General features: G+C 42.8%; 1 protein-coding gene across 2 annotated transcripts; it reads left to right on the top strand.

Moving 5' to 3' along the window:
• Window positions 1-1,390: 1,390 nt before the first annotated feature.
• cabp7a (calcium binding protein 7a) lies at window positions 1,391-17,427 on the top strand. Of its 2 annotated transcripts, none has more exons than XM_028996152.1 (5): window positions 1,391-2,093; window positions 13,067-13,210; window positions 13,300-13,412; window positions 13,678-13,815; window positions 15,239-17,427. In XM_028996152.1, the coding sequence occupies exons 1-5, from the start codon at window positions 1,985-1,987 to the stop codon at window positions 15,275-15,277; spliced, it is 543 nt and encodes a 180-aa protein (XP_028851985.1). In that variant the 5' UTR covers window positions 1,391-1,984; the 3' UTR covers window positions 15,278-17,427. The 2 variants fall into 2 exon arrangements, with proteins under 2 accessions (XP_028851985.1, XP_028851984.1); XM_028996151.1 differs by having other exon boundaries at window positions 13,678-13,828.
• The last annotated feature ends 3,051 nt before the right edge of the window (window positions 17,428-20,478 follow it).

The following is a 20,478-nucleotide window of genomic DNA, read 5'->3' as shown; positions in this document are numbered from 1 at the left end:
GTGTGTGTGTGTACACCCTGCAGTAGACTGGCACCCCGCCCTGGATGAGTCCCCACTCTGCGCCCACTCTGGGCTCCAGCAGACTCGACCCAGAGTAACAGGTCTGAGCGGTTAAGGATAGTGAGTGAAAATGTCGTCTTTTTTAGATGGATGGTATATGCAGCCTGAGTTCTAGAGACACCCGTATGGGTCAAATCACATCTGCCAGATGCCGTAATTCTAAATGTCTGCTGATTTCGGTGAGCGGTCCCCCACATTTTAGCCTCAAACAGGATAAATGAAGATATTATTTCCATCAGACACAAATCATGTGGCGATCACAGTCAACAGGTCCTTGGATGCGCGTAACAGTCTCCCGTCCACCTCTTTCCCCCGTCGCTGTCAGAGCGCCGGTGCCGGAGGGACAGCGAAGGGACAGACAGCCCCCACTGGAGGACAGAGAACAGATCCTCTCATCCGTCACTCACTCCGACAGCTGAGACGACACCGAACCGCCACCGCTCCAGAGACAGACCCTCCTGAGGTAGAAACAAACCACAAAAAAAAGTGTGATGGGGAAGTTGTTCCTAAAATACCAATCAAAGAAAACAACAGTACGATCATACTGAAGCATATTCCCTTTCCAGCTCAGAGAAGAGCCAACCGTTCATATATCCCATTAAAACAAGAAGCACCATTTATGCCGAATGGCTTTCAACTGGGAAGTATTACACTTCTGAGAAAATGAAATTTACTCCAAGATTTTAGGAAATCGCAATAAATTCAGACCACTTTAATTCCTTTAGCAGTGGACTGCAGGACGTAATAGCTCAGAATTTTCAGAATTCAAAAACGAGGCAAATCATATTTAGCTCTTAGTTGGATCCCAACTGCCAACAAGTAGCACATAAAGGAGAAATCAATGCAAAAACCCAATACCATATCGTAGCATTAACACGATCACATTCTGTATCGATCAAGACAACGGGCGGATGATAAAATACATTATAAATAACATATTAAAAAACGTGCAGCCACAGTACATATATTATCTGTAATAAAAATGATTCTGGGTCTCTGTGGTGCGCGCATATTTCCTTCTTTTTTTAAAATATTTTTGTTCTTGTTGTTGCACGCGTGTACTTATCATAAAAAGCGCGTTAACGAGGCAGTGGGGGCAGGAGGCGTCCGTCGTTAATCACGTCTTCCCCCCGGTTCGCGTGGCCACGAACACGGGGCTCCACAGCCCGAGCTGAGAGAGCGAGACGCGCCTAAAGACTGTGTGTGGGTGTGTGAAATAGAGGGAACGGGAGATGAAGCCCTATTTCCAGAAATGGGGCGTACCTGAATTAGAGGTGGGAGGCGATGTGTGTGTGTGTGTGTGTGTGTGTGTGTGTATGTGTGTGTGTGGGTGGAGGAAATACCCCCAGCCTTTGCGCAGCGCTGCGCTCAGTTCAGCGCACCCGCGCGTCGCGCGCGTCCTCACCCTCCTCATCTTCATTCTTGGACCCCCCCGAAGTGCGAACTTTACCTGCAGCCATCGGCAGCCTCGTCATCACACATCCAACAAGTGACTTCAAGAATAAAAAAAAACCCAAAAACACCAAAAACGGAGCATTTGAATGCGACCGCGGACCATAAAACGGCGCCCCACGCCCGGATTACGAAGAGCTTCGTTTTTTCTGAGGGAGCACCAGACGGAACGCGGCGGCGAACCTCCGGCCGCTCGCCGCCAATGGCGCCTCGGTCCCGGAGCTTTCCAGCGGTTTTCCAGCGGCCAGTCGGCGAGTCGAGCGGGAAAAGTTGCGTGCTGCAGGGAGAGAAAAGTTCGCCCGGATCCCCAGACGCATAGGAACCGGTCATTTCGCGGCACGCGTCCAGCAGGGTTCCGCTCCGTCCCTCAAGCACTTATTAAAAACAGGACGAAAGTGGAGGAAAGTCCGAGACTCCGGTCCTGAATTCTATATGAAGATCAGGACGCGAGCGGCAGCTCCAGACCGCAGAAATGCCTATGCATCCAGTGACCTCCACCTTGATGTACCGGGGTATCTGCACCATCCCTGACATCCTCTCCTACCGCGCGCCGATCAACCTGCCGGAAGACGAGGTCGAGGGTGAGTGTGCGTAAAATGTTGGGTACGATGTATGCGTAAAATGTTGGGTACGATGTATGCGTAAAATGTTGGGTACGGTGTATGCGTAAAATGTTGGGTACGATGTATGCGTAAAATGTTGGGTACGGTGTATGCGTAAAATGTTGGGTACACTTTATGCGTAAAATGTTGGGTACGGTGTATGCGTAGAATGTTGGGTATGGTGCATGCGTAAAATGTTGGGTACGGTGTATGCGTAAAATAGGTGAGAGAGTGTCGCCTCCGCGTTTATTTCGTTGCCTGAATGAACCTGCAGGACCCTGGACAGCGCTTGATCGTGCAGGGATTTTATTAGCGATCTCGGACCAGGGCTTTCCTTTAAATCACAATTCAACACCTGAGCCACATGAAGTGCCTTTACGGTCGAGTCCATGATATGAATATAATACAATAGCTGTTTATATCCTTTGCACATCATATGAACTGACATTGGATGCAATCTGATCAGCACAGGTTTATAAAAATATGGCAATGAGTATAATATTGATCAATAAATGTCTCATCAACTAGCACTTGCTTGTGTACCTGCCAATTCTGATGCAAAATTGGTTTCTTTATCTTAAATAGTAACAAGTTTCACCCCCAATCCCAGTCACTTTTGCTTCTATTTTCTTATATTCTGTTATTTTATAAAGACTTGTCTAGCCTTGCCCACAGGGGACCCTAAAAGGCCACACATGTCACACAGATCTGAAGGGGGAGCTTAGTGTCACCTGTTAGCTTTCTCGGTCACTTCAGCAGAATTTGGGGAAGAGATGAGGAAGAGGGGGGGGTTGATGGTGGGTGCCGACAGCTTTGATCCTATCAGATGCCACACAGGGCTAGGCAATTTAGTGCCTCCTTTACAGGTACTCCCGCTATGGCCAGAAAATGAGGTTCCATTAAAACTTTTTTTAAATAGGTTCAATGGGGACCCTGTTTCCTCAAGGCCTGCAACACACATCCATTTCCTAGCGCCATGAGATGTTTAATCCGGTTTATTTTGTGAGGGCTACCTTTGGCCTTTAGTGCTTCTTTATGCATGGAATACATTACTGGACACGTAAGAAAAAAGAAATCCCAGATTTTAAAATGACCTTCACGGGTGAAGAGAGAGAGAGAGAGAGGGAGGGGGGGGGGGGGGGGGTCCACTGCAGTGCCCCGAAATCAACGTGACTGGCAGGAACCTGCAGGCCCTTCTGCCTGTGTAGCTTCGTCTGACTTTACCTTTTATGCAGTTCTCTCCACTGGATTTGCAAGGCAAATTGCAGCCAATGCGCAACAAGCTTTCACCCCCATCGCCTGCATAACACACACACACATATGCACACACACACACACACACACACACACACACACACACACACACACACACACACCTTGTCTTATCTGCAGCCATTTAGATTTGAGAGGGACTGGCATACTACGGCTCTGCAGGGAACGTGGTGTGTTTGTGTCTTGTGCTATTCTGGTCCCAGGCTGCAATCATATCCTCTAATGGATCAGTAGGACCCAGCGCACAGTGCTGTTTTGGTACGGATTCGTGGGGGTTATGGGAGGGCTAAGGGGATAAACACAAAAGCTTTTACTGTTACAAATAAAGACATACAAAAAAAGAGAAATAATTAAGGGGGTGCGTACCTTAAAACCCACAATGCTGGAAGTTCGGCATTCAGACATTAGATCGGTCACCATGACCAAGCAATGGCCATGTGATACATTCCCATCTCTGCACTGCAGTTCTTACAACTGGGGCTGAGTGCATGACTCAAAAAAATGAACCAATACGCACAGAAAAATAAAGTAAACGAATAAAAGACATTAAGGACAAGGATTTATAATTATGGCAGTAAATAATGTGTTTTTTTGTGTGTAAGTGTGACCGATCAAATATGCACAAAATGTTATTTAAAAGGCTATTTTGAATAATGCTTTTTTTTTACTGTTTTAAGTGTACTTAATGTGGTCAGTGCTTGCCGCTCCATGGAAGATTTCGTGGTTAGAGACTATACTTGTCTCGACAGCTCGACATCCTGCTCCACTGCACAGGTGTTAACCCAGCCCAGAGGCAGACTCACCGATCGGCTGGAACGCTGATGTGATTGTTGTTCCTGTGAATTGGATTAAAATGTTAACCTGGCAGGAAGTGTGCGCGGGACTGACTCAGTTCCGTGCCCATTGCGGGTGGGGGTCCAACCCCATTGCTGCATTTAGCCCTGCCCTTCCTGGAACAGTGGGGTGTAACTGGTCACCTCAAGCCACAGCAGAGAAACATCAAAACTGCGGCTGAAATGATACATGGTACAGCAGGCTTTTGGCAGGAAACAGGAAACAGACGGTGCAGTGGACGTTTCTGCATGGTGCACACTTGCTGAAACCATAAAGTCAGCTCTACTCAACACACACTGACTGGCTGTACAGGCTGCAGATACTTCCAGAACGCTACTGAAAGATAGAAGTATCTATTATTATGGTCAGAACATAGTTTTCATAGTGACCTAGCAAGTAAGGAAGCAGACTCCTAATTGAAGGGTTGTGGGTTCAAATCCTGAACCGCCAAGGTGCCACTGAGGTCGCCTGAAGCAAGTAACCATCCCCACGCGCTGCTCCCCAGGGACCTTTCATGGCTGCCAACTGCTTACTAAGGGTGATGGCTTTAAGCAGAGGAGACATTTCATTCTGTGCACCGTGTGCTGTGCTGCAGTGTATCACAATAACAAAAAGCAATCACTTTCACTAAATATTTGTTCTTAACATGGTCATATTTGTTCACAAATCATTGTGTCATTTTGAATGACAATGAGACTTTGTGTATTTGCATAGGCAGGTGGAGATCTAGTCGTATCTCCATTAACATTGTGTGAAAATTCTGCTTAATTTAGAGAACAAAAAACAAATGTCAAATTTGCATGAGGTGGCATTAAGTGGTGATGATAGAATCACTCAACACTGTAAAGCATGTATGGATGGAGGGCTGATGTCCCCCTAAGTCTGACTGACAACTAACAGCTCATGTGGTTGCTGCAATAGCAGTAAACCCTGATGATTTTGGATGATTTTGATTATCCGTCCTCATGATTCGTGGAATGAGTTATCGCAATAACATCACTGAATGGAAACACTAATTTCACAGATGCTTTAGTTTTGAGCAAATCTGTAATGCAAATGTAGCTTTTTTTGAGGGAACATTGTGCTTTTACCCTAAAAGTGATGCTTAAATTCAGTATTGTAGATTTGAATACACACTTGCCAATACGACTTTAGAAATAAATACTTTTCTCCCATTGGCTGCCTGAATCTGGTGCATTGTGCACCCAGAGTACCTCTATGGCCCTGAATCAGCAGTTGATCTGAACCGTACAGCCAGGTGACCCACCCAGTGACACTCACCCACCAGTTCAATGAGCCTTTGTTCAGCCACCAACCTAACGGCCATGCTTAATTGTGGCGGTGGGATTCAAATGAGCGCTCTTTTAAAGGACAAATGATATCTACAGGCCAGTTGTGAAAGCTGCTGCAGCGGCTGCAGGTCAGAGTGGAGCCTGGTGAGCCGGCGAGAGGGAGGAGGAGAGGGGGAGAGGAGATGCTAATGAAATACGAGAGACGAGGCTTGGATTTTCAATTACCACAGCCGGGAACAATGCAGCAGTCGAGCTCCGGCAGTTTCTGAAAAGCAGGTCAATGGCGCGATCTGCCGCAGATTGCTTTTCTTATAGGCGCCTTCGGAGTGGGAGCGCAACTTGCTTTGCCCCCGCTCTTAAAATACATTTCTTTACGCAGAAACAATGATGCTAGGCGCGGATGTAATATTATGAATTGCATGAGAATGCAGACTGTCGATCAGAGGAACATACAGTGCCTGTCTCCTCTGGTGCCAACGTCTTGAGAAATACAAGCAATTGTTTAATAATTAGAAGCAATTGAGCAGTTTCTGCATAACAAGTACAAACTTACTAAACATTTTAGTATGTAGGCATCAGTATTAATCTTAGGAGGGTTATGAGAAATGGTGAGAGGAGCAAACTAAAAATGACAGGTAGAATATTTCTGTCCCTCGTTCTTCCCTAATGAGACCCGGGTGTCATTTGGTCTGCTGACACTTAAGAAATAAGCGGATAATTAAAAAAAAAAAAAGTATTAAAATAAATGCAATTATTTCCTACTAACCAAGAAGCTGATAAAATAGGTGTCTCACAAGAATGTCAGTACAGTCTGCAATAAATCAATTGAAACCAATATAGGCAGTGGTGGCCTAGCGGTTAAGGAAGCTGCCCCGTAATCAGAAGGTGCCACTGAGCAAAAGCACCGTCCCCACACACTGCTCCCCGGGCGCCTGTCATGGCTTCCCACTGCTCACCAAGGGTGATGGGTTAAATGCAGAGGACAAATTTCACTGTGTGCATCGTGTGCTGTGCTGCTGTGTATCACAATGACAATCACTTCACTTTCAATAATCTATCAATACACTGAACAATAACCACTACTTCTGAAAAAAAAAAGGTTACATATTGTTTTCATATTTTTTGTAATATACCTTATTACATTTACAAAAAATTTCACATCTGAAAAGATTTAAATAATGCTTTGTAAAATCCCCCAAAAACCAAACACACATAACCCTGTTGGTCTCGGGAAAGAGCACCATCTGCTTAAAGGCATCTTTATGTTGTCTGGTCATTTTCATTAATGTGCAGTTGTCATGGGGACGCCCAGTGGGTGCATTTGCAGATATAATTCTTGTGCTGCTGGAAGAGCGTGGGGGCTCGTGAGGAGACAGGGGGACAGAGGGGGAGGGGGGGGGAGACCGATGACAGCTCAGTGCACCGCCCAGCAGGGGTGGGAGTACACAGTGGGGTGAATAGGCAGAGTTGTTACAGTGGCTGGACTGAACAGAAGGCGGGCTGGCATTAGAATAGAACGGACTTTGGCAACAACGGGGTTCAAGTTGGACGAGGGGCAGGCAGAGGCGGCGTTGGGATGCAGGCTAGAGTCCGGCAACATCGAGGGCAGACGAGGGAAGAGCGGTCCATAGGCGTGGCAAGAGTCGGCGTGTGCCATGGTCAATAGCAAGATAAAGGCGAATTAAATCTGTACTGACTGATTTATAAATGCATGTCAGTTCTCTGCAACGCAGACATTATGAACCACTGACCAGTCACTCTTGTCACTGATGTTGTGACGTAGTGTAATAAGAGAAAAGGTGATTTTTTTTCACACTTCCCTGCTGCTCAGTTGAAACCATGCCATGCTTTCTAGGAAGACACCGAGAATTTGGCATGTAAAGCTGTCAGCAGATCTCTGAAGAAAGGCATCCCGACTTCCTCATTCCACCATCAGAATAGAAGGGCTGTCATCGCCCATCCCGAGAAAGGCAGGCACACCAAGAAAAGGAAGCCATTACAACACCGGGAATTAGACAGGGATCCTTTCATGTGCTACCGTGAGTCACACAAAGGGGTGTCATCCTTCACAAGTCAGCCTTTTGTCATTTTCCAGTAAACTGCCATGTTGAGTTAATTTTGCTCAAATATTAGTTCCCTGTTACATCAAAACATCTAGAATTCTGTTAATAACCAAAATAATTCATTCTAATTAATCTCTTTTGGTTATTAACAGAATTTTTGATGTTTCTGAAACTTTTCTGACTGGACGTTGCTTGGTCTCAAGTAATGTGTGTGGTTGGGGATCAGACGTCATTCATTCAGCACATCACAGATGCTCAGTCAGTGTTTGAGAAATGGGAGGCAACTATTAGTCATGTTCCTAAAACCATATGATTGGCAGGACTCAGAGTTTCCCAGAGCATCACACACCCTTCACCGGTTTGCATTCTTCCCACAATACATCACGTTGTCTCTCCGCCGGGTAAACAAGACGCTTGAGGAAAAGTACAAGAAGAAAAATTTCCGAATGGTTGAATGTGAAGAAACAATTCTTTTTACTGCTCTGTCATGGCGCTGGACGAGAACGAATAGGAAAGCAGGAAAACACAGACACACAATACAAGCCCCTCCCAACGTTTGAGTTCTGACGTACTCCCATGAAACTTTGTGATCTAATTGAATGCGCACGTCAGGGTGGCTGTGAGTGTTATTGGAATTGTGCTTCCTACAGGGCAGCCAAACACTTTTTTTTAAAACACACGCTTCTGTGGGAAAGGTGTCTTCTCTCCAGGGCCAGTTTTGTGTGTCCTTAACAGTGTGGACAGAACTCTTTCACTTCTTCTGAACTCCAGCCATTGTGCAATTACGTCGCAGTGAGCTAACATAGCCTCCTACCCGATTCAATTTTCAGAGCATGTATACTCAATGCACAAATCAGGGAGCTGGAAGGGAGCTTGAACTCTCAAAAGAACTGGTGCAACTTATCCATTTTTTGGCAAAGTTGTAGCCTAGAATACTAATGAGCAATTGTCTTCAGAAAACCTCCATGTGCCATGATAATACAAACTTCACAGCCACATGGGAATAGTCATTTGGTGTTTTTGGTGCAAAAAGCCTATACCATTGGGCAACCAGGGGTGTCCAAAATTGTTCTGTGGAACCTCAACAAAAAAAATCTGTATTTTTCAATTCTTGGTTAGATCCTTTAGAGAAAATGGTCAATGTAGTTTTTTTTAAAGATCCAGCAACACCATCCCAGCAATTCAAGGATGAAGCACATGCTACAGTATGACTGTGGCCTGACATGAACAACCAGAGGAGGATGGGTTCCCCTTTCTAATTCTTGGTACCTTTCAAGGTCTCGAGTTTTCCTTGACATTGTCACCCTTGACTTGTTCACTAGGGGCCTTGAGTACTGTTCCTGGCTTTGTGCCATTCTACATTGAGAAAGTGCTGCACAAATAAAAATTGATTTACTGATTTTAACCTTAAAGAGCTTAAATGTTTTCCTTTGCCAATATGTTTTTAAGAAAAAAATTGCTTGGAATGTGAAGGGTCCACTGGAGGCATGACTGTAGCTACCTCTCAGGCCACCAAGGTCATGTCCTGAAGTTTCTTTCAGACATAAAATGATAATTATCTGTGCATTGATGCTGACTATGGCCTTGACCGGAGGACCCCTTTACAGCCTGGGAAACCATACATACATATGTGCCGGTAAACATTCAATCAGTGGGCCTAATTCGCTGTGGGTGTTTGGAATCCATTGTACATTGGTTCTGCAGATGCTCGGGATCTGTGGCTAGACTGTGGATTTGCCGTTTTTATACACTGTGTATCTGAATGCCAGGATTTTTTTTTTATAAATCTGCACAATCAGCAGCTGTGCAATTTGTAGAGCTTAGAGGGAGTAATGCGGCCGACTTTGCCATTTGCGTGGAGCTGCTTCTTACCACACAGAGCTGGGGGCCAATGGAGGAATCATATCTCATGTAGCATTTATTGCTCATTTGGGAAAGACTTTATGCTTTAAAGTAAATAAATAAATAAAATGCACAGAGTGCAGAATCTCCAGCTCTTAAGGAGTTATTGGCCACCGCAATGCTCACGAGTCTTGTTAAATTCTGGTTACTGTAATATTCAGATCTTTTGGGTGCTCTTACCAGAGGAAGATGGATTAAGGCTGCCACAGAGGTTATCTGAATACACACACACACACACACACACACACACACACACACACACACACATTAGCCAAGTACTGTTTTTTTTTATTTTATTTTGCATAAACTGTCTTTGGGCTTATGGAAGGAATCCTCCTTTTTGAACATGAGTTTAAGGTTCAGTGACAGCTCTGGATTTTATTTGACACTAAATAATGACTTTAAACATATTTTTTTAGATTTCAATAGTAATATTGAAATGATCCACTTAAAACCAGAAACCATCTAAATGCAAACAGATAATCATAAATGCTGCTCCCCAGGCGCATTTCATGGCTGCCCACTGGTCAATAAGGGTGATGGGTTAAATACATTTTATGGTGTGCACCATGTGCTGTGCTTGCTGTGCTTCACAATGACAGCCACTTCATTTTCAATTCACATGCAGACACGTGCAACAGGAATGCTGCTCATTTACCCTGAAGGATTTCCAGCAAGGATCACGCACAACAGTTTCCAAGTGTTCTACACGAAATTGGGGGTAAACTATTGTTGCGTGTCCCCTTTCCCTACAATGGCTGCTGCAGATATTCCCTGGGATTACTGGGCGGTTTGTAGGGTGTACTGACGCTGCTGTTTCTGCAACGGGATGGCACAACCAAAATTCTCTTACTGTTGTGCCTTTACAGGCAAATTGCAAGGTGCCAAACACGGATGGTCTAGAACAACATCAGAACATCAAGTTTGATGTCACTCTCATATCCGCTTCTCAGGAACTATTTATACTAGACAGCTAGAGGGGCAGTGGTGGCCAGAGGGGTAGTGGTGGTTTAGAGGGGCAGTGGTGGCCTAGCGGTTAAGGAAGTGGACCCGCAATCAGAAGGTTGCTGGTTTGAACCCCGATCCGCCAAGGTGCCACTGAGGTGCCACTGAGCAAAGCACCGTCCCCACACACTGCTCCAAAAGACGCCGTTAGGTGAGCTCACTAAAACTAACATTGTTGGTAACGTTACATTAGCTTAACGTTATCTTAACATAAATGCCGTGCTCCATAGATGCTCTGTAGAGATCCAGTTTTATCTCAGGCCCAGTTTAAATGTTGAATGGCATAATGATGATAAGCATAGGCCACCATTGCACTTTACTGCGAGAGGAGAGCATCCCTCTTGCGATGTGGTTCTTATGGTCCCTTTTTACATTTTCCTTTCTCATAAATTTACCATTTTCATCGCGCAAATTTACGACTTTACAATGTCAGAGACATTTCTCTTGTAAATGAGCAAATGTATGACTTTATAATGTCAGAGACTATCAGAGTTTTGTTTCGTAAATTTGCCTCTTTTTTTCCCGGTATTTTATGACTTTCCAATGTCATATAATATCCGAGTTTTTTCTCATACTTTAATTTTGAAATTCCTTGCAGTTTTAACCATGCTCAATGCCACACTTTCCCCCTTTCATCTACAGTGGCCCTAATACAATGTTGCAGAAACGTTTCTGTGGTTTTAAAAACAATCTATACTTCTGTCACTCATGGCCTAAAACGGCAACTGAACTTCTGAAAATATCTTTACTGCTCTGTAGCAGAGCCCATGGAAGAGGAGTAAAGAAATTTAACAGCACACCTTTGTATGTGTATGAGAAAATGCTGGTCCATATGCTGACAGCGGTTCTACTTGGTCTCAGAGCAAAGAGGTGAGAGCAGAAGTTAAACAGACAAGTAAAGTGATTATACAACATGTTTATTAATACTACAAAATTATGTTTTTCCAGGCACATATTGATAGCTTGTTCATATAACAATTATACCCCAAACACAAAAATGTTTCTCCATCAAAAATAAAAATAATACTATAATAAAGAATACATGACTTACTATTGGTAATCAACTCTTTGAGAAGAGATAATATATTTAGAATATTTTATCTGTATTAATTAAAATGCTCAGCAACCTGACTTAATTTTAAGATTTAATAAATGTAATATTTTTGTTTCCAGTAATGAGTTCTAAGATTTTTTCATAGTGATAAATGACTAATTAAATAATTAATTATTAAGTTATTAATATATTAATTAATAATGCACATGACAAATGCATTTTTAAACATTTTAACTGCATTAACTTGCTCACTGATGATGTGTCACTTATTTTTGTTCTAAGATATAGAGACAACCATTTCACAGTCATTGAGAACAACATGTCATTCATGACATGTTATATTATATTTTGAGGTCATAGAAGAGCAATAAAACTCGTGAATTAGGTTAATAAAAAAATAAAGGCTCTGTTGCTTCATTGTCTTGGTGGCTTTGTCTGGGAAGAATGACAAACTGATACAATGTGTCTTCAGGCTTATATGGAACATGTTTTTGAACCAGCGAATTCTCACAAGACCCCTCTTCAGGAGCACAAACCGCAGCATCATTTTCAGACTGATGTTTTTGATTGTTGAACAATAGAATTTTCAGAAGGGAGGGACCCATTAGCTACCACAGATGGGGTTTGTCCATTGGGCAGAGTCCTGTTGCCAAATGAACAAAAAGGAGCACAGCTGGTCAGTGGAAAAAGGCATCTCAGCGTCTCAGACAGGCAGGAGACCAAATCTCATCCTCACAGCAGATTGTGTCCCTTGAAATAACAGTAACCATCATGCTGATGTAGTGTACATGGCAATAGGACATCAGATTTTTTCCACAAAGCTCTCCAAACCCATGTCACTTTTCATTCTAGGGCGGTTCCTTGCATTATTACCACTATATTTAGATGGAATGGAATGATAACCACACACACACAATCCATACACTTAAAAATTGGTGGAGGTTCCATCCGATTGTTATCCCTCCTTTTTTCATGTCTGGCTATTTCAGGACGAGGGGAGAGCTCTGAGTGCTTATCTTGGACACCATCCATGCAATTTACACCACAACATTCCAGAATCAGGCCTTTCCCATCTGGAAATGCATTCTATAATGATGTCTACATGCTCATCATTGAGATGGTAACAATATTACCGTTCAAGGTAATATAACACAGGCTGGGGAATCCATGAACGCGTCCAGGCAACAGCATTGCTCAGCGCGTGCCCACTGAAGCCGCAGTTCGCCGCAGTGGTGGGGATACTGCGGGGAAATATATGCTAAAAGATTTATAGTGGGGCCAGGTTGCTGGAACACCCCATATTTCATAATTAGGTGTTTGACATTAGAACCTGACAAGAGGCAAATTGCAAATGACTGAACTATGATCTGCAATGCATATCAATGAGGTGGACCGGCACAAACTCTACAGTTTCACAAAAGTTGGGGGTGTTGTAGCAATGGGGCTGATTTTAAACAAGACCAAAGGTCTTTTTTGTTATTTCCAAGTTGGTTCTATGTATCAGTTAGAGACACTCTTTTTGGTTTACAGAGATTCGGGAGGCCTTCAAGGTGTTTGATCGCGATGGAAATGGCTTCATCTCAAAGCAGGAGCTCGGAATGGCCATGCGCTCCTTGGGCTACATGCCCAACGAAGTGGAGCTGGAGGTCATCATCCAAAGGCTGGACATGGACGGTGGGGACAAACACATCCGTTTACATTTACAAACCATATGTAGTTAATAATTCATAAAATGATACTAATTATTATGATCTTGTTCATAGGAGATGGTCAGGTCGATTTTGAAGAATTTGTCACCCTTCTTGGGCCCAAACTGTCAGCAGCTGGCATGCCTGACAAGTTTAATGGAACAGACTTTGACTCTGTGTTCTGGAAGGTAATGATTAGAATCTAATCTCATTCATTTTCCTTAATTTTTATCTATTTCCCTGGTGCACCTTGCTAGAGGGTCTTCTATTCACTAATTATAGGCTCTGTCTCCCCTGGAGCATCTCAGGGTGCAGTGTCATTCTGGTTGTTACTGGTCGTACACTTCTCATTAGCACAGAAGATGTTGATATATTCTAATTCATGATGGCAGACACCGCAATGGCCATCCGCTCTAATGCAGCTTGAGATTGAACATTTCTCCCGGTGTTCAGTGCGACATGCAGAAACTCACCGTGGAGGAACTGAAGAGGCTGCTGTATGACACCTTCTGCGACCACCTGTCAATGAAAGACATCGAGAACATCATCATGACCGAGGAGAACCACATTGAGAACCCAGAGGAATGCCAGGTGGATATTGACAGTAAGACAACATGAGATTTCCTATCTGTGTTTCTCATGACCAACTGATCTAGGTCCAAATATCATCGTAGGGCTCCACGATTCATCACAATTCTTGTCTAAATTCATAATCTGACTCAAGATAAGCTGATATTGCAACCTTCATGTTAATAAAACCAAATAGAGCTTTAATTTATTGTAATCAAGCACTGAAAAAAGGGAAATTGGCTAAAAAAAAAAAGTAAGTAATCTGTCACACCTAATATCGTAGCATTTCTGTAATTCTAAACAAACAGATAAAGTAGGTTTGATTGGTTTATTTACGTTACGTCAATGCTGAAATATTGTGTGACATATTGCTTCATTTATTTTAGTTTAGCCAGTGTTTGTGTTTTTCAGTGTACGAATGCACTGAAAAAAATTAACTGCTGCTGTTGTTTGATTAATGTGTTTTTTTTTCTCATTACAGTACTTAAAAATACATATATATTTTTTGGTTTATTCACATTACAGCAATGCTAAAATATTAGATGTAACAGATACATTTTGATGTATCTGATATGAATGGAGATGAAAGGAAGAGGGAGGACCATTTGTTGACTAGGAATTTTGACTATGACTAGAAATCCATTTTATTCACATAGTTAATATCGTAGAGCTTTCCATTGTGTTGAGTTTTAGACTATTAAAGACTTGATTCGTGAAGTCATTAGTGAATGTTAACCATTTACAATCTATTGTTGTCAATGTGTTAACAAAATGTGTGGTTTGCTACACTTCGGCATGTACGTAATAGCACAGTAAAACACTTTGAAGTGTTGTGAATCACATCATGAGTTATGGTGTGCAGAACTGCATAATGGTATGAATATACAAATGTTTTTGCAAAAGCAATATTATCAAATGTTATAGTGATAATAAAAATATTGCATCTACCATTTTTGTTGAACTTCTTGAGACATAAAGATAACGATAACTTTAAGACGCAAAGTTTCTATAACCACGTGTCTGGGAATATGGCATTTTCAGATGCAAAACACAGTTATAGGTAAAGGCCAAAATGGCCAACACAGGGTGGTAGTGGTAACACACTCGTCTATGAACCAGAAGACCCAGGTTCAAATCCCACTTACTACCATTGTGTCCCTGAGCAAGACACTTAACCCTATGTTGCTCCAGGGGGGACTGTCCCTGTAACTACTGATTGTAAGTTGCTCTGGATAAGGGCGTCTGATAAATGCCGTAAATGTAAAATGTAAATTATCATTTGAAATTCCCATTTGTTAAAAAATAATGTAGGTAAGATTGCATGCTGGACCCTCACATAGTGAGGCCACAGTGTTAAAAAAATTTTTTTGGCCAGGAAGCAAAGAACCTCACAGATTTTCTTCTCATGTGTTTTCCCTCCAAACCTTCGTCACATCCCACCCAGCGGAGAGCCCAACGCAGCAGGTCAAGCAGACGTGCGTGAGGAAGAGCCTGATATGCGCTTTTGCCATCGCTTTCATCATCAGTGTTATGCTCATTGCGGCGAATCAGGTTCTGCGCAGTGGCATGAAGTAGGACGTGGACCAGCAGACTTCGAACCTCCACATAAACTACCGATAAACCAATATGACAATAACATTGAAGACACTTAATCCTCCGTGCTTGTCCCGGGTCACCAACAGTGCTCCTGGACAGCGATCTGCAAGACTTGCTCCGTTCCACCCAGAGGAGGCAGAAGATGCATGGGACCTTACAGGAGATCCTACAACTCAGTGCATGAAGTGCATGGATGTGCAGTTTTTGTAGACATTAACATTACCAGCACACACACATACACACGTGCGCACAGGGTGAAATTCGTGTAATCTGGCAGTACCGTATCCCTGTGGCTTATATCCCAGTCCTGTAACATGACTCATGAATAACTGTGACCAGTTTTGTCTCAGTGGGTGACGAGCGCCTGCATTTTCCCCAAATCTCGCAAAAGCAAACAGCTAAAAAAACATTTTAGGAGACGTGTATCGTAGTAGACCTTGAACCACTTGCATGAAAAAGGGCTGTTGCAGACACGCTCGCGTTGTACAGTATTTGTAGTGACGTTAATGAGGTACTGTGAACTTCCTGTTGCACTGAGAATACCATACCATCTCACTGTCAAAAGGGAGCGTCACAACCCCGCCCCTGCAAGGAAAGCTCCGACGAAACAGTAACGGGCAGAGCTGGTAATGGCGCGAGTTAAAAACTGTTGCTTCTAGGACAGACTATGCACTTTGGGAGTATGTGACGGACAATAAATCGTGCCATCAAATAACGAGGCTATCGTTAAATGCATGCATGACGAGCATTCCATCCCGGTTATTGGTCCCATTCCACACACTAATAGATGTCCAGTCATAAGGCAGCTTCTTTGGACTGCATTTGGCTTGTCGATGGATGAGCATGAGCCCGGAGGTGTTCTGGCTGGTCGTAGTTCCCATAGTTCATTCGAAATCTATATGCTAATTATCTTCAAATTGTCAGTGTTGACACTTTGAGTGTCAGGTAATCAAAAAAACAGCAGCGACAAAAAAAAGTGTGCATTTTTTAAACATGTTTGTCTTGAGATGTGTCCCGTTTGTGGTGTACTGTTATACTGTTGCAGAGCTGTATGGCATGAGGGGCCACGCCCTGAAGTGTGGATTGCATTGATATGGCTGTTTACATCTGAAGACCACTGCTGAATCTTTTTGCACATGTATCTATGTCTGTGGGTCTCTTATCAAATATGCATTGACAAGAAAAAGACAGGCGGACATCTCCACCACATCAAGAAGCAGACATACTTTTCAAATAATAATCCACAGCAGAAGAGGCGATCAATGTGATCCAGTTTCAACCAAAGCTTCATGAATTGAGCAGGAAAACTAAGTTTGTTTACTGTAATCTCTTTTTAAAAGAGCTGGAGAATATTATTTTCTTTTTGTGGAAATGTTTAATTCTGAGCTGCATTAACACTGGTGTCAATACAAACCCAATGGCAGTATGGCAGTTTTTTTGACTGCTCTGAAGCAATATGGTAATGTAGAAGCTGAGGAATTTCTCATATTGTTTAAAATGTCCATGCATTTGCACATCAAAAATGATTACTTCATTAGACATTTTTAATGTTATTATTATTGCACTTTAAACATGAAAAGAGCATAATTTTTTTCCAAAGTGTTATTTTCAATCATTCAAGTGTAGTATGAACATTAACAGTACTTAAATTAATAGCAAATACAGAATTTTTATTTTTCTTATTTGACTTGTACAGTCATAACATAAATTGATTTGAAAGGGAAGGCAATATACACTTTATTTAGAAACAGGATCAAAGGCATGTTGAATGTTGTTCTTTGAAATACTATTTTGCCTTATACCTTTTATTTTGTATCTATTCATAATATGATTGTTGTTTACAACAGAGGCATTTTAATATGTACTAATCCTGTCTGAAAATGTTAAAACTATTAACTTTTATATTTACTTCTTGACACTGACATTGCTGTTGATTGTACTGTTTTGTCCCACCCTGTACACTGTGTGTAACAAAATATGTGTGTGTCTGTGGTAGAGTACTGTATTACATATGATTAAATGTGACATCAAACACTGGCCCAAAAAATGGATTCATTAAATGTAAAAACGATAATTAGGGTAAGGTGATTGTACAATGATTATAAACAAACACATATGTTTAAGAAATTAATATTTCTTAATTGTGAAATGCAAACACATGACAAGCCATATTTTCTTGGCAATCAAACAGACTTGGTGCATGGTCCGTGTTTAATTCTACTTGATAATCTGCCTATTAGTGCTTGGTTGTGTTGGTAGTACCCACCAACAGCACAAGGGGTATTAGGCGTGTGCAGCATGGTGGGAAATGGAGGGGGATGAAGGCTGCTATACCCCCAAGCTTGTGACATATTGAGAGGAGTGGATTTATATCGAGAGCTGTCCAAAATAATTTGATGTTTAAAAAATATTTTATGAGTTGTATAAAAAAATATTTAATGGCAACCAAGGCTGGGTGGGTAGTGAGTTCCTCAATTTATGATTGCTATAATATATTAATATTTTCTATTTATTATAAATTTTTGTATTATTCTTGTAAATTCTGTGATATTAGGCAACATGTTTTACATTTTTTTTAATTAAGTAAATACATTTTAGTTTGGAGATGGCTTAGGACCATGCGGTCGCTTGCTTCTGAACGCGCTTGTGCGCCCGGGATTTCTGCATCTCTGTATCTAATAACCACATCAGACCTTTAATCTGTCAGGCGAGATGTAAAAACTGCTGTCCCTTTATCTCTCCTCCTCTTACCCTGCCCCACTGTATCGCACATGCCACCTTCGCGCCCGTTCTTTCCCTGATTGACTTAATCTCACACTTGGAATGACAGATTACTTTCAACTGGAAGTAGGTGTCATTAAGCAAAAGAATCTTTTCCGGGGGTAGCCTCGCCTCACTACTGGGGGAACGGGCCCTGCCTAATTACTGCGATTCATCAGCAGAGACAGCAGCCAATGTGTAAAGGGGACGAAAGCCTTTGCAAGGTTTGTCTTGCCCAACAGGTTGCCTCCCAGGTTATGGGGAGTCACCAGCGGGAAATCAATTTGCTGCAACTGACGTCGCATGACGGTCGCAAACAGTGCTGTGGACACATGTTTCCAAAAAATATAAAATAAAACAAATGGAAAGCTGTAAAGGGGTACCTGCTGATACACGAACACGGCAGAATGGTCAATGCATGAGAATCTGTCTCTGCATTTCAACATGCAGCAACCCTCCATGTCGAATGCCACAAACAAGATGCAGGGGTGCCATGTATTTACACTCCCGGTTGCAGGCATTTACTTGTATAGCTTGTCGGTAATTGGGGGGGCTGAATGTTCTTGTCAACCTGTCAGCAGTAGTGCAGGGACACGCGAAATACCTCAAATGCTATTTGATGTTATTGACAGTGATAGAGTGCCTAATTCGGCGGGAAAATGAGACGGGGCCCGGGCGTTGCTACAGGAGGGAGATTGGAATCGGGAGAATGATATTCCTTTCGCTGAACGAGTTACAGAAGCCGGGGGCCAGGCTGGGGCGACAGAGAGAAATGCTGTGAGAGGAGTGCATCATTCAGTAGAACAAGAGACACCAGCGGGCTCCATCACAAAAGCAGCCAGGTGATGAATGCATGGTGACCTCTATGCATGGATATTCCCAGCATTAAATACACAGGGAGATTTACACGCTTGTGGTGTCCGCTGATGTTGCTGTGAACAAGTGGGACTTTGAGCAAAGAACATGAAAGGGAATGCAGGAGGAAGAGAAGAGTCTAGAGTTTGCACTCAGTCTTGCCAGATTGGGTGGTTCGAACTTAAAATATTGGGAAAAATTGCTTGTCAAGAATGGGCGATACTCATTAACGCTAAATAATTCAGATGGTGCAAAGAGCTGCAACATGTGTGGCATGAATAATTCAAGACAGATTTGCATGCCAATTATGTAGCAGGGTGTGTATGTTGGCTTTCGGAGAAGGAAAAGATGGTTACGTGTGTGATTTATTGCACAAAAACAAACTGCCATCCACATACTGGGAGATGGTAAGTCTCCCACCAGGGTGGATGTGGACCACCTGGTAATCCCAACAAATGCACTGATCTTCCTCGCCTGTCTTTACCCGTCTCTGCTGACGAAAGAATCATAATTACGAATTTAGCAGTGGTTTCAAGCTGACAGGCTTTTCTTGTTCCCACTGTTCTCTTGCCCTTAGGTCACTCACCGCCAGGCTTACCTTCTATCATTACTTGTAGCAGCTCTCCTTCTTCCACCGCTTTATTTGTCCACTTATTTTTTTCCCTCTTTTATTGTTTCTACCATCGTCCATTTATCTTCTACTGTCACGCTGAACCGCTCTTCATTTCTTATCCTGTCTCTACAGCTAAATCCCAATTGTTTCCTGCATATCCATCTTCCTAGACATTCAGTTCTCAATTTGTATGGCCTGAGCATCCATCTCTCAGTGCAGTATGATGCCACTATCCCTGAGGTCAGTGTTCATCCTATTTGAATTAAGTGCTTTATTCTTTAGGGACACATTTAGCTATAAAATTTCATCCTGTCCACTTGTTACATTGCGCACTTCCTACAAATGTAATGTACCTCTTCTTGAGTGTATCATATACTGTAGTGGAGCCTTTTACTGTCATTGTCGTCATAATCGTCATTGTTGTCCCCATTTGGCCGCTCTCATTAGGATTCGACACAGTGGATCAACTGGTCTGGTTTTCTGCATAATGGATATGGTAAATGCTGTATACTAGATACCTTTCCTGATGGAACCTTCCCCATTTACCCGGACTTGGGACCGGCACCAAGAAACACACTTGCGTCACATGCGTCCCCGGTGGCTGGGTTGGTGGAGCCTTCTACCGCAATCTGCATAAACTTAATTCGGATTACTTTTCTGTAATTAACTAGTATATCCACACTTTTCTGAAAACCCTGTCCTGGGATTCCAGATGCTCTGGGCCAGACTTCATCTGACACTTACTCCATCTCGACAAGCCTCCATCAGCCCTTGAGCATCTCACTCTTTGGTTTAAGGACTGCTGGCAAAACATCTCATTCGCCCCTGCATTTGGTGGGAATGCCAATCATCGAATTCAT

This window comes from Denticeps clupeoides, chromosome 11 (assembly GCF_900700375.1).
Source record: "Denticeps clupeoides chromosome 11, fDenClu1.1, whole genome shotgun sequence".
Lineage (NCBI taxonomy): Eukaryota > Metazoa > Chordata > Actinopteri > Clupeiformes > Denticipitidae > Denticeps > Denticeps clupeoides.
The sequence above is the reverse complement of the archived record's forward strand: the minus strand, read 5'-3'. Positions and strand labels throughout refer to the sequence as shown.